At 43.5% G+C, this 11,524-nt stretch overlaps 1 protein-coding gene across 3 annotated transcripts in view; it reads left to right on the top strand.

Moving 5' to 3' along the window:
* The first annotated feature begins 2,519 nt into the window (after positions 1 to 2,519).
* Positions 2,520 to 11,524, top strand: part of GPATCH2L (G-patch domain containing 2 like) — a 61,955-nt gene continuing 52,950 nt past the window's right edge. For all 3 annotated transcript variants that reach the window (XM_047736152.1, XM_047736153.1, XM_047736154.1), the window contains exons 1-2: positions 2,520 to 2,621; positions 4,771 to 5,442. In XM_047736152.1, the coding sequence (XP_047592108.1) occupies positions 4,781 to 5,442 (662 nt within the window). In that variant the 5' untranslated portion in view covers positions 2,520 to 2,621; positions 4,771 to 4,780. The remainder of the gene's footprint in view (positions 2,622 to 4,770; positions 5,443 to 11,524) is intronic.

Raw genomic sequence — 11,524 nt, 5'->3', positions numbered from 1 at the left:
GTTCCCATGACTCATTCATTTCCATCACCGGAGATCTGTACCTCCCACTCCTCTTAACCCATTTTTTCCTTCCCCCTAGGCAACCATCAGTTTGTTCTCTGTATTTATAGGTCTGATTCTGCTTTTTTGTTTATTCATTTTTTTTTTAGATTCCACATATGAGTGAAATCATATGGTATTTGTCTTTCTCAGTCTGACTTACTTCACTCTCTATGTCCATCCACGTTGTTGCAAATGGTAACCATCTCATCCTTTTTAAAGGCTGAGTAATATTCGTGTGTGTGTGTGTGTGTGTGTGTGTGTGTGTGTACACCACATCTTTTTTTTTTTTTTTTTAATCTATTTATCAATGGACACTTAGTTTGCTTGTGGGAGAGAACTTCACTTAACCAAAAAAGGGGGCTGATGGTTGTGGACAACTTTTGAACAATTTTTCTCTCCCGTGAGAGTTACAAATTCGGTGTGTCCAAAATGGAATTAATCACTTTTTCACCAAAGCTGTTTCTCTTCTTGACTTCTCTAGCTGTGTAAATGGTACTGACCACTCTCTTCATCATGCTGGCTCCCAACTTCAGTCCTCCTTGTCTCTTTCCTTAATTCTTTACATTGTAAGCTTCATTGAAAATTCTGAAAAGGGGAGCCTGGGTATCTCAGTCAGTTACGCATCTGCCTTTGGCTCAGGTCATGATCCCAGGGTCCTGAGATTGAGTCCCATGTCAAGATCCCTACTCAGTGGGGAATCTGCTTTTCCCTCTGTTCCCCCCACCCCACTTGTGCTCCCTCTGTCTCTCTCACATTCTCCCTCTCTCAAATACATAAAATCTTTAAAAAAGGGGGGGGAAGAAAATGCTGAAAATCCATAAAAATATCAGGTAGAAGATATGGTCATTTATAATGGAACTATTTTCAGTGATATGTAGTGTATCACTTTAGTTTTATTCCCAGGCAAGTACAGATTTAATTTCCTGTATAAAAGAATACACCATACTCTATTTTTTTTAGAATAACCTTTTTATTGGAGTAACACAGTCATACAGGAATGTACACAACCAAAAACTGATGACTTTTCATTATTCTTCCACATCAACTTTAAAAGAATACAGAGTTATTCCACCCCATAGATGTACCATAATTTAGATAACTAATCCCTGTTGTAGGATTTTTCTTTCTAGTCTTCTCATCCCTCTCTCCACAATTTAAAATTTTTGTGCCAATTTCCAGTTTTTCTTCAGAATAAAATTCCTCAGAGGCAGAATTTCTGGGTCAAAGGTATGTGCATTTGAAAAAAATAACCTTTTTATTTTAGACTAGTGTTAGGTATGCAAAAAAATTACAAAAGTACTACAGGCAGTTCTTGTATATCCCGTACTCAGTTTCCCCATTATTAACTTATGTTAATATATGGAACATTTGTCACAATTAATGAACCAACATTGAGACATTATTATTAACTGACTTCCATAGTTTATCCAAGTTCCTTTAGTTTTTACTTAATATCCTTTTTCTGTTTCAGTCTGCCAACTAGGACACTAAACTACATTTAGTTGTCACATTTCCTTAAGCTTCCTCTTGGCTGTGACAATTTCTCAGACATTCCTTGAGTTTTTTGCCCTTAACAGTTTTGAGGAATACTGGTCAAGCATTCTGTAGAACGTCCCTCATTTGGGGTTTGTCTGATTTATTTCTCTGGATTAGACTGGGTGTATGGGATTTGGAAGGAAAATATCAAAGAGGTAAAATGCCACTTTCATCGGATCATAGCTAGCCTACACAGGATCAATGTGATTTATCACTGTTCATGTTAACCCTGATCACATGGCGCAGGTAGTACTTGCCGAGTGTCTCCACTATACTCACTTCCCCTCTTTCCATACTGTGCTCTTTAGAAGGAAGTCATTACACACAGCCCACATTCAAATAGTTGGGAGTTATACTTCAGGGTGAATTATCTACATAAAGTCTTTGGAATTTTTCTGCACCAGAGATTTATCTCCTTTTCCCCGTTTATTACTTTATTCATGTCTGTATTCATTAGTTTATGTCAGTATAGATGCATGGGAATTGATTTTATACTTAGAGTTATAATCCCATAGTACTTTGTTTTGTTGCTCAAGGCATTTGTATTTGTAAGACTGAGTAATTCACTACAAGGTACCAGGCTAATAGTTGTGCCAACTCTCAGTCAAGAATGAGGATCCATTTCCCCTCCATTTCACACACCCTTTATAAAGTAGGTCAGCAAACAAGGGCGAGGCCGAAGTCCCTCCCTAGTGCCCAATTTCTCGACGTCCCCGAGGCAGATGAGGCCAGCCTGGGGAGGAGTGTCCCGCCTCAGATGTGGACCTCATCCTTTACCCCTCCCGCCCTTAACCACCGCCCCCCGGGGCCCCCCAGTCCCTGTTCCGGCTTCTCCAAGGCCCCGCCTTCCGTGGGACGGAAGTGGGCGCGGCCACGGACCGGAAGCACTGGGCAGGGGCGGGCCTTCTCGAGTAGCCAGCCCCTCCCCCTCCACCACTGCCCCACCCCTCCGGCCCGGACCGGAAATGAGGTCAGAAAGGGAAACCCCGGCGGGGAGACTCGGCCCCAAAAGCGGCGGCCATTGGAGGTGGCTGCGGCAGCTGGTGAGGGGGAGGAGTGGGTTGAGAGGGTCGGGGTCCTGGGGGCCGGCGCCAGCGGGGATCGGGGTTCCCGGCTGAGGCCGAGGGGCCATGGCCGCCACGGGGCTGCGGAGGTTGGCGGGAGGGGCGAGGGTGGCTGGGCCTTGTTTTTCAGGGCCCATCGACCCCATCCCGGGGAACGAGGTTCGGGCGTCTCCGGGGCGACAATCACCTCTTCTCCTTTCTTCTTTCTGACTCTTTTGGGCAGGCGACAGCGTGAGGGCTTGGTGTCCCGAGCCGTGTTCGTTCTAGTGTTCGGGGGCGGGCCGGGGCGTGGGGGAGAGTCCTTCCAAACAAGCTCCTTCTCACATATGTGGCCATGTTGCGACCCCTGATTACGGAGGGTTCTTAGTCGCCAGGACTTCCTTTTTTTGCAGTTCTGCCCGGGAAGGGCTGACCCCCTGCCCCGGTGAGCCCACAGGAGAAGTTGCTTCCTGCCGCCTGCCTCCTCCCCCGCTCCTCGCAACCCGGTCTTTCGCTTCAGCCGTGCGGCTGCCTTTCGGCTTCTTTTCTTTGCGTGACTTACCTTTCCTCTCCTCCAGTGCTTGCTGGACAAGGGGTTCCTCTTGGAGCGTGCACCCGAGACTGAAGGTGTGGGGAGCTCAGGGTTCGGTCACCAGCTGTTCGAATTGCATTCCCTTAGATAGGAAAGGGTTCTGCACAAACAGCTGCAAGTTCTGTAACTTTGCTCCACGTTAAAGTGTACAGTTCTGCCTGAGTCTTAAAAGCAATAGTTCTTTAATAAGGAAGTAGGTTTAGACGTGCTGTCCCCACATGTTTTGGTCTTAAGGGCAGTTGTCTCCCAGACCCCAGTCAGGGCGTTTTAAACTACTTGGTATTGCTTGAAAGGACGTGGTCATTTTATGTTCTGTGGCTTTTGACACCTGGAGACGTTTTGTTTGTTTAGTGGTTGTGGAACTAGATGTCCCCGTTGCTCCCACCCATGTGGTAGATAAGCCAGCCTACTGTTTTCTTGCCTTTGAATTCACTGGCATAGGGACAGCCTGAAAGTAGGTTTTAGAAAGTCCTTTGCAAATGTAAACTGCATGAATGGAAATAGGGTCTGAGAGTGGTGCCACACAGTTTTAAATTCTGATTATGGACTTGAAATACTTTGGGCTTAACCAGGGCTAGGGAAAAGATACTAAATGAATATGTATTTAATAAGGTGTTGTACAAATTATATTAGACATTTCCCTTTGAAAGGGCGTTTTGAAAATTGCTTGTACTGCTCTCATGCCTTGGAAGGTTTGCCTCTGAAGTGACCCCTGAAATATGAGGGTTTGACAGGAATGAATAGAAAAATGTAGAAAGCGGTTGGCTCCAAATCATAGACTCCATCTCCCTGTCATTTCAGCATCAGTTACATCCTGCTTTTGTGTGATTGGTACTAAAGCACATAATTATGATCACTTAATTTTCTGAAGGATGGGAGAAGACCTTAGAAGCTGCTAATTGTTAAAAAAGATATGACATACCCGATAAAATCCTTTCCCTGCTGGCTTCCAGGTGGTAGTTGGGACCAGAGTGGGGGCAGACTTAGTGTCTTTTTTCCATTCAGGGTACACATCTGGTCACCACAATTTCTTGGGTCACCGAAACTGCAAGCAGTGGTCCTTAAAGTGTGTCACTAAGTTGTCCTTCTCCTCCCTTCCACAAGTGACCCCAGCCCATGGAACAATTCTTTATCCATGGTTTTGAAATTGTGTGTTTTTCTGCTTCTGTCTAATGAGACTTTCTCTAATCTTTTGGATTTGATTATCAGATAATTTATTGACAAGTTTAATTGGGGAAAAGGGGAGGAAAAATTTATATCCCTGGGTTTGCTCATTTTTGCTAATATCCTAGTTGTGATCTGGTGAGTGATATTTTTTTTTATGCTTTAAAAACATGTTGACTTGAGGTACCTAACAAGGGTAAACACCTCTATTTTTAGTGTCTTAAAGGTGCATGGATGGTAGGAACAGAGTCTTAAGTGTAGCCAGATGAAAGGTGACTATTTTCTGTAGATGGGGTGGACCCTGCAGTGCCATGATCTATTTTATAAAATTACTCTAAACAACAGAATCCTATTCAGGTTTTCTTTTTCTTTTTCTGAACTTTCTTTCGGCAGATGTGGCCTCATGGATGAGCTGGTACATGACTTAGCGTCAGCCTTAGAGCAGACATCGGAGCAGAATAAGCTTGGTGAGCTGTGGGAGGAGATGGCCCTGAGCCCCCGGCTGCAGAGGCGGCAGCTTCGCAAAAGGAGAGGCCGGAAGCGCCGTTCCGACTTCACTCACCTGGCGGAACATACCTGCTGCTACAGCGAGGCCTCCGAGTCGAGTCTTGATGAAGCCATCAAGGACTGTCGAGAAATGGCCCCTGTTGCCAATTTTAGTGACTCCGATGACACAATGGTAGCCAAGCGGCACCCAGCTCTCAATGCCATTGTTAAGAGTAAGCAGCACTCTTGGCACGAGTCTGACTCCTTTACTGAAAATGCACCGTGTCGACCACTCCGGCGCCGGCGGAAGGTGAAGCGAGTGACCTCGGAGGTGGCTGCCAGCCTTCAGCAGAAGCTCAAGGTGTCAGATTGGAGCTATGAGAGAGGCTGCAGGTTCAAGTCGGCTAAGAAGCAGCGGCTGTCCCGCTGGAAGGAGAATACTCCCTGGGCCTCCTCTGGTCATGGGTTGTGTGAATCAGCAGAAAATAGGACTTTCCTAAGCAAAACAGGAAGGAAAGAAAGGATGGAGTGTGAAGCAGATGAACAAAAACAGGGCTCTGATGAGAACATGTCAGAATGGTGAGCTCTCCCTTACTCAGAGATTTTCCTGGCTATTTTTACCCCAAGTGTTGATGAGTTCAGCTTTCTTTCCAAACCAGCCACCGTGCTGTTGACTTTGTAGCCCTCCCTTAAGCAGGCAGCTAGGATTTATCTCTAGCTTTTTACAGTACATTCATGATTCTGTTTCCCTCTGTCAAGAAGGCTGTATATAAACAAACACATTTGTTTCTAAAAATGGTTTAAAATGTGTACTTCACATGCGAAGCCATGAATTTTATTTTAGAAACAATTTGCTGCTGCTTATGCCACGGAGATCACACGTAGATGTTGGTAGAATGAGGGTCTCAGCAGAGGCTGGGGCGTGTTTGTGTACGCGAGAAAATGCTGGTGCCAGGCACGTGGAGTTCGTGTATGTTCCTGGTAAGCTGCCTTTCCCCATCAAGAGTCCTGGCTTTAGGTACTGGGCTAGAATTCTGTTGTCTGCTCCTTCCAGTTTGACTCTGTGGAGCTTATTTTTTACGGCTGACATTCATGTAGTCTGAACACATAGTGGGCTTTGAAAATAACAGTACCAAATCCCATTAGTCTTATACTAGATGACACTGGGCCAGAAACATTTGGGTCTTTTGGGTGCATGTTTAAAATGGCCGTGCAGTTTTTGGTGACTTTGTTTTTTATATCTCGGGTAGTCCTAGGAATCCCCACCTTGATACTTTAATATTACTCTTAATATCATTGTGTGATACCGTTTCTCAAGGAAGATGCTGTTGGTGTTTTGGATGGGGCAGTTCATGGTGGTGAGGGACCACCCCGTGCTTTACCTGGGATTTGATATCCCTACATTGTTCCTATCCCCTTCATAGCGTCAAATCAAATGGCTTTATGGGGGCTGCCAGTGGGTTGGTAGTCCCAATCGAATGTTCAGGACTCCACTGTGTGGTAGGCACCGCCATTCGTATTTTGCAGAAGAGGAGATGGAGATTAGTAGCATTTAGATAATTTGCCCAAGGTCACCCAGTGGCAAAACTGGAAATTGAACCTGATTCCAAAGTTCATACTTAACCACCATGTTTTGCTGCCCCTTTAGTGTCCCTTTCCCATGGCTCTTTTTCCATCTCAGCTTAGCTTAGAATATGTGGCTTTTCTTAGGACTTTCCTATTGAAGTTTGTCTGAAAAACAAAGACATAAATCTTAGGACCTATGAGGTGAAGCTATGTCAGTAATAGGGAAAGCTGCTTAGGTTTTTATCCCTGTACCTTTCATGGGTGATTTTTAATCCAGCTTTAACAATTTTTCTGACTAACTTTATATTTGCCAGTCTGCACAACCAGATAGGCTTATAATTTGGCTTCCTAATTTTCCTTTACTGTATCTCCTCAGACTTATTTGCCCAATTTATATGTATGGTTTTGGGTTATAAAGGTTTTTTTGTTGTTATTTTTAATCAAATAAATGTTTAGTCAACTTACAGCTTTTCACAATATCAAAACCCTTGATTGAGGCATTTAAGTTTGTTTCAGTATCAAACCTATATGCCAAATAATTTACTGTTGAGAATAGTGATTTTTAAAAATTGTTTTTGCGATGATAGCTTGTATATATTTTTTCCCCAGAATTTCTTGTTAAATTATGACATAACTGTAGATGAGAGACTGTTCACTCTGTCTGCTCTTAATAGTCCGAGAATGGTTCCAGATACGGAGTCTGTAATCTAGCAGTGAGGCCTTCAGTCCTTCCAGTTCCTTCTTACCCCAGACACATCTATCGCACGTTATAGTCAGTTGTAATAATAAACAGTCTGGTTATATGAGAGCCTGGATACGTGGAAGCAGGCAGCAGTTCTTACGAAATTCTTATTCTTTTCTAAATTGAGAAGATCTTGTGTCGTCCCCCCACCCCGCCATTTGTGCTATTTGCCTGGTCCATGACTTCAGAGTTCCTTAATAACATGGATGCCCAAGGCCTTGTAGCTATGAGGGAATAATAGGTGGAGTAGTAGCAGACCAAAAATGAGAATACTTCTTTAGAATCTCATTGTTTGGGAGTCTTAAGTATATGCCTTACGTTGATTCATCTGTAGTTATGAGCAGAAGTGCTTTGTATTTCCCCCCAAAAATCCACCCTGTGGAGAAAGAGAGGAGACTGCAAATTATATTCAGTCTCTCAAGTAAGATGGAACTAAAATCTTCTCCCTCAATTATTATTATTGTTTAAAGATTTTTTACTTATTTGAGAGAAAGAGAACAAGAGCCGTGTGAAGGGCAGAGGGAGAAGCAGACTCCCCACTGAGCAGGGAGCCTGACACAGGCTTGATTCTGAACTCCAGGTTCATGGCCTGAGCCGAAGGCAGATGTTCAACCAACTGAGTCACCCACGTGCCCCTAGAACTTTACTTTTTATCAGTCGTATTGAGGATTGTCAGCCTGTATGATTCAAACTTGTAGAATTATTAGGATGAAGGTGATCATTAAGTTTAACCTAGCCTTGTTCTTTTAAAAAAATATATGTCACGAGTTTTAGGTTTGAAAATGTATGTCTCAACCAGAGAGCTTTATTTCTAATTTCCTTAAACTCACTTTATTAATTAACCATGGAATAGCTTTAAACTTGACCAATAATTCTTTTTACTTCTTTTTTTCTGTTCTTCCTTCAATTCTGCACCAACCAATCCCTCAGGGATTCTGAGGAACTGAAAGTGGTTATGAGGTAGTAGTATTTTGTGCCTGCAAAAAGATCGGTTATTTTAATATTTTCCTTTGTATGTGTGTTCCATTCTAAAATGGAGCGGTTCTTTTGTGCAATTACTTTCTACTGTCCTTATTCATATTGTCTATGTAGCAGCCATTAGGTGATTCATAGCCTGATTTTGCTCTGTTTTTCACTAACACATTTGTTTGTTCCCCGTGAATATAGTTTAGTTTCTGTTCTAAGTGAATCAGTTTGGTGTTGGCCTGAAGTCTCAGTCTGGAGCCTTTCTAAGGTGATGTATTAGAGGCCGATCTCACAGGAAAGAAAATATTCCTTTCTCTTGGAAGGCAAGTGACAGAGATAGAGTGCTAAACCTCCCCCCTCCTTCTCCAGCCCAGGCTGACCTTCTGCAGCCCCTTGGTGCCTCTTGTTTTCTTATTTTTATAGAAAATCAATATCGCTTCTGACACAAACAATAGCTCAGAAGCAAGAATAAATGGGAGAAAGCTGAGATCTCTGTCCATCACCTTTCACTTTAACTCCCCCAAACTCTTTAATTTGAGCATGCTTTGCTCCCGGTGTTTGTGACAGTGAAATTGCTAAATGAGGACCATTTTAACCAAAGATTGGGTGATCAGTAACTCTCTATAGCAGTAGCTTGTTGGATCAATAGTATTCATTATTTCATGGTTAAGGTAAGTAGCCTCCTTTGCAAGTGGAGGTCATTAATCAGGGGCCACTGGAACTGTGGGAAAGAATATATGTGGTAGGTTGAGGTGGTTCTGTTTTCTGTTCCGTAACTGGGGATGCTGACCGAGAGTACGCGTACCATTGTTGCAGATGGCGCTGTTGGGTTTGGGAATATTGAATAGCCAGCATGGTGTGCTTATGTAGATGTACTCAAAGTTCTGCTAGTAGATCCTTAGGAACAACTAAGAAAGACAGCTTGGGAGGTGGATTTGAAGATCTGTCCCTAGAAAGAAAGGAATGTGTTCGGATTATTTTGTGTGACTCTAGAGGACGGTGGTAGGACTCAAAGTACAGAGGGTTCAGTGTTGCCTCAGTAACATTCCGAAAAATTTGAACTCTAAAAATGAAATGAATTGTTTGACGGGGTAGTGAGTTCTAGGTCACTGAAGGGGTTCAAGCCTGGACCTTGGGGACCATGTGCTGAGTTAGTGTAGAGTTGGTAGAGGTTGTGCTGTATGATCTTTCTGTCATTCTTTTCAGTCATAGCCCCGTTCCAGGGCATCATTGTAATTTCATACTTTAAAAAGCATCTGGGGCCCTGGGTGGCTCAGTGGGTTAAAGCCTCTGCCTTCGATTCTGGTCATGATCCCAGGGTCCTGGGATAGAGCCCTGCATCGGGCTCTCTGCTCAGCAGAGCCTGCTTCCCCCGCTCTCTCTGCCTGCCTCTCTGCCTACTTGTGATCTCTGTCTGTCAAATAAATAAATAAATAATCTTTAAAAAATAAAAGTGTAAATAGAAAGCATCGGATAGGCAGGATCAGCTGCCCACCAAAATACTTACAAAGACGTAAAACACATAAACTCGCATCACCAGGACCTAGCACTTAGAGTTGGCTCTTGCCAAGATTTCCTCAGACCACAAGGCTGCTACATGTGAGGTTGGAAGCCCACATCAGCAGTGCCGAGCTGACGCTGAAGGCAGGGAGCGAGAGCCTTCCTCCTTTCTCTGTAATCAGACCTTTGTTCACAAATGCAAGGTCCATTTCAGTCAGAAAATCAGGCAGCTGCAGTTTGAGCCAGAGTGGTGTTCGATCCTGCGGGAGTCCCCCCTCACTCACAGTTTCTTTCTGTGGTTTGAGTTACCCGTAGGCAGGTGCAGTCTGGTGCGGTCTGGAAGCCCTGCCCTATCGTCAGAAGTAGTCGTAGTAGCCTAACACTACCTCACAGAGCCTGCGTTATTCACCTCACTTCAGCTCGTGACGTAGCCATTTTATCCTCTCGCATGATCCTAGGAAGAAGAGTGAGAATCATAAGGTATTTTGAGAGAAAGAGACTACATTCATAAAACTTTCATTATGCTACGTATGCTGTTTTATTATTGGTTATTGCTTATCCTTTACTGTACTTAATTTATAAATAAAACAGTCACAGATTTATGTGTAGGAACAAACATGGCATATGGAGGGTTAACTACAGTTTCAGGCATCCACTGGGGGTGTTGAAGTGGCTGCTGTGGATAAGGGGGAACTACTGTACTTCCCAGTTGGTATCTTTCCATCTTCATTTGGAGGCTCTAACTACCAGAATACACTTGGATAGGGAATTAGTGTTTTCTGTGTGTGTGTTTCTGTTTGGGGTAGGAGGCGGTCACAACAAATTGAATCCTAGGAAATAGATTCTCCAAGAATAAAGTTTACTGTTGGCATGGGCAGAGAAGAAAAAAATCACTTAGTGGTGCATTCTAGAAATTGTAACGTTTTATATACCTTTATATATTTCAGACCCTTGAGAGTTAGAAGAAGATCCTGTCTTAGTCCAACACAGCTATATGAGAGAAAAGCCTACCAATGACATGGGGCACTTGGCCAGCGCCTCTGCACATTGTCTTGGCCAGCTGTAGTGTGAGAAGAACATGTTTCCCGTGTCCAGGGGAATAGAGAGTGGGACCAGGGGTAATTTATACACCCTTTCTATTCACAAATAACCAGATTTTAGGTAAACCAGTTCTCAAGAAGAGTCCTTTGAGCAAGTTCTGCAGAATAAGGGAAAAGGAACATCATTCTGAAAGTTTAGAGGAAAAACACATCTTCGAAAATGATTGCCAGTGGAAACCAGAAGAACATTTTAGAAAATCTTCTTTAGGATGCATGAAGACATAGTCACTTTTTTATTTGGTTGGTTTTTTGTTGGTTGGTTTTAAAGTTTTTTGTTGTTGTTTTATTTTTAGGATTTTATTTATTTGACAGATAGAGATCACAAGTAGGTGGAGAGGCAGGCAGAGAGAGGGGAGGGGGAAGTAGGCTCCCTGCTGAGCAGAGAGCCAGAGCAAGGCCCATCGGTCCCAGAACCCTGAGACAATAACCTGAGCTGAAGGCAGAGGCTTTAGCCCACTGAGCCACACCTAGGCGCCCCTATTCTAAAGTTTTTGTTTAAATTCTAGTTAACATAAAGTGTAATACTGGTTTTAGGAAGTGACTCATCACTTAATGTAACACCTAGTGTCCATCACAAGTGCTCTCCTTAATCCCCATCACTATTTAGCCCACTTCCCACCCACCTCCCCTCCAGCAACCCTCAGTTTGTTCTTTATAGTTAAGAGTTTCTTATGGTTTGCCTCCCTCCCCCACCTTCCCTGTGTTTCATCTTTTCGATTTCTCAAATTCCACATACGAGTGAAATCATACGATATTTGTCTTTGAATGACTTATTTCACTTTGAAAC

This window comes from Lutra lutra, chromosome 7 (genome assembly GCF_902655055.1).
Source record: "Lutra lutra chromosome 7, mLutLut1.2, whole genome shotgun sequence".
NCBI lineage: Eukaryota > Metazoa > Chordata > Mammalia > Carnivora > Mustelidae > Lutra > Lutra lutra.
This window is presented reverse-complemented; position numbering and strand designations above follow the sequence as displayed.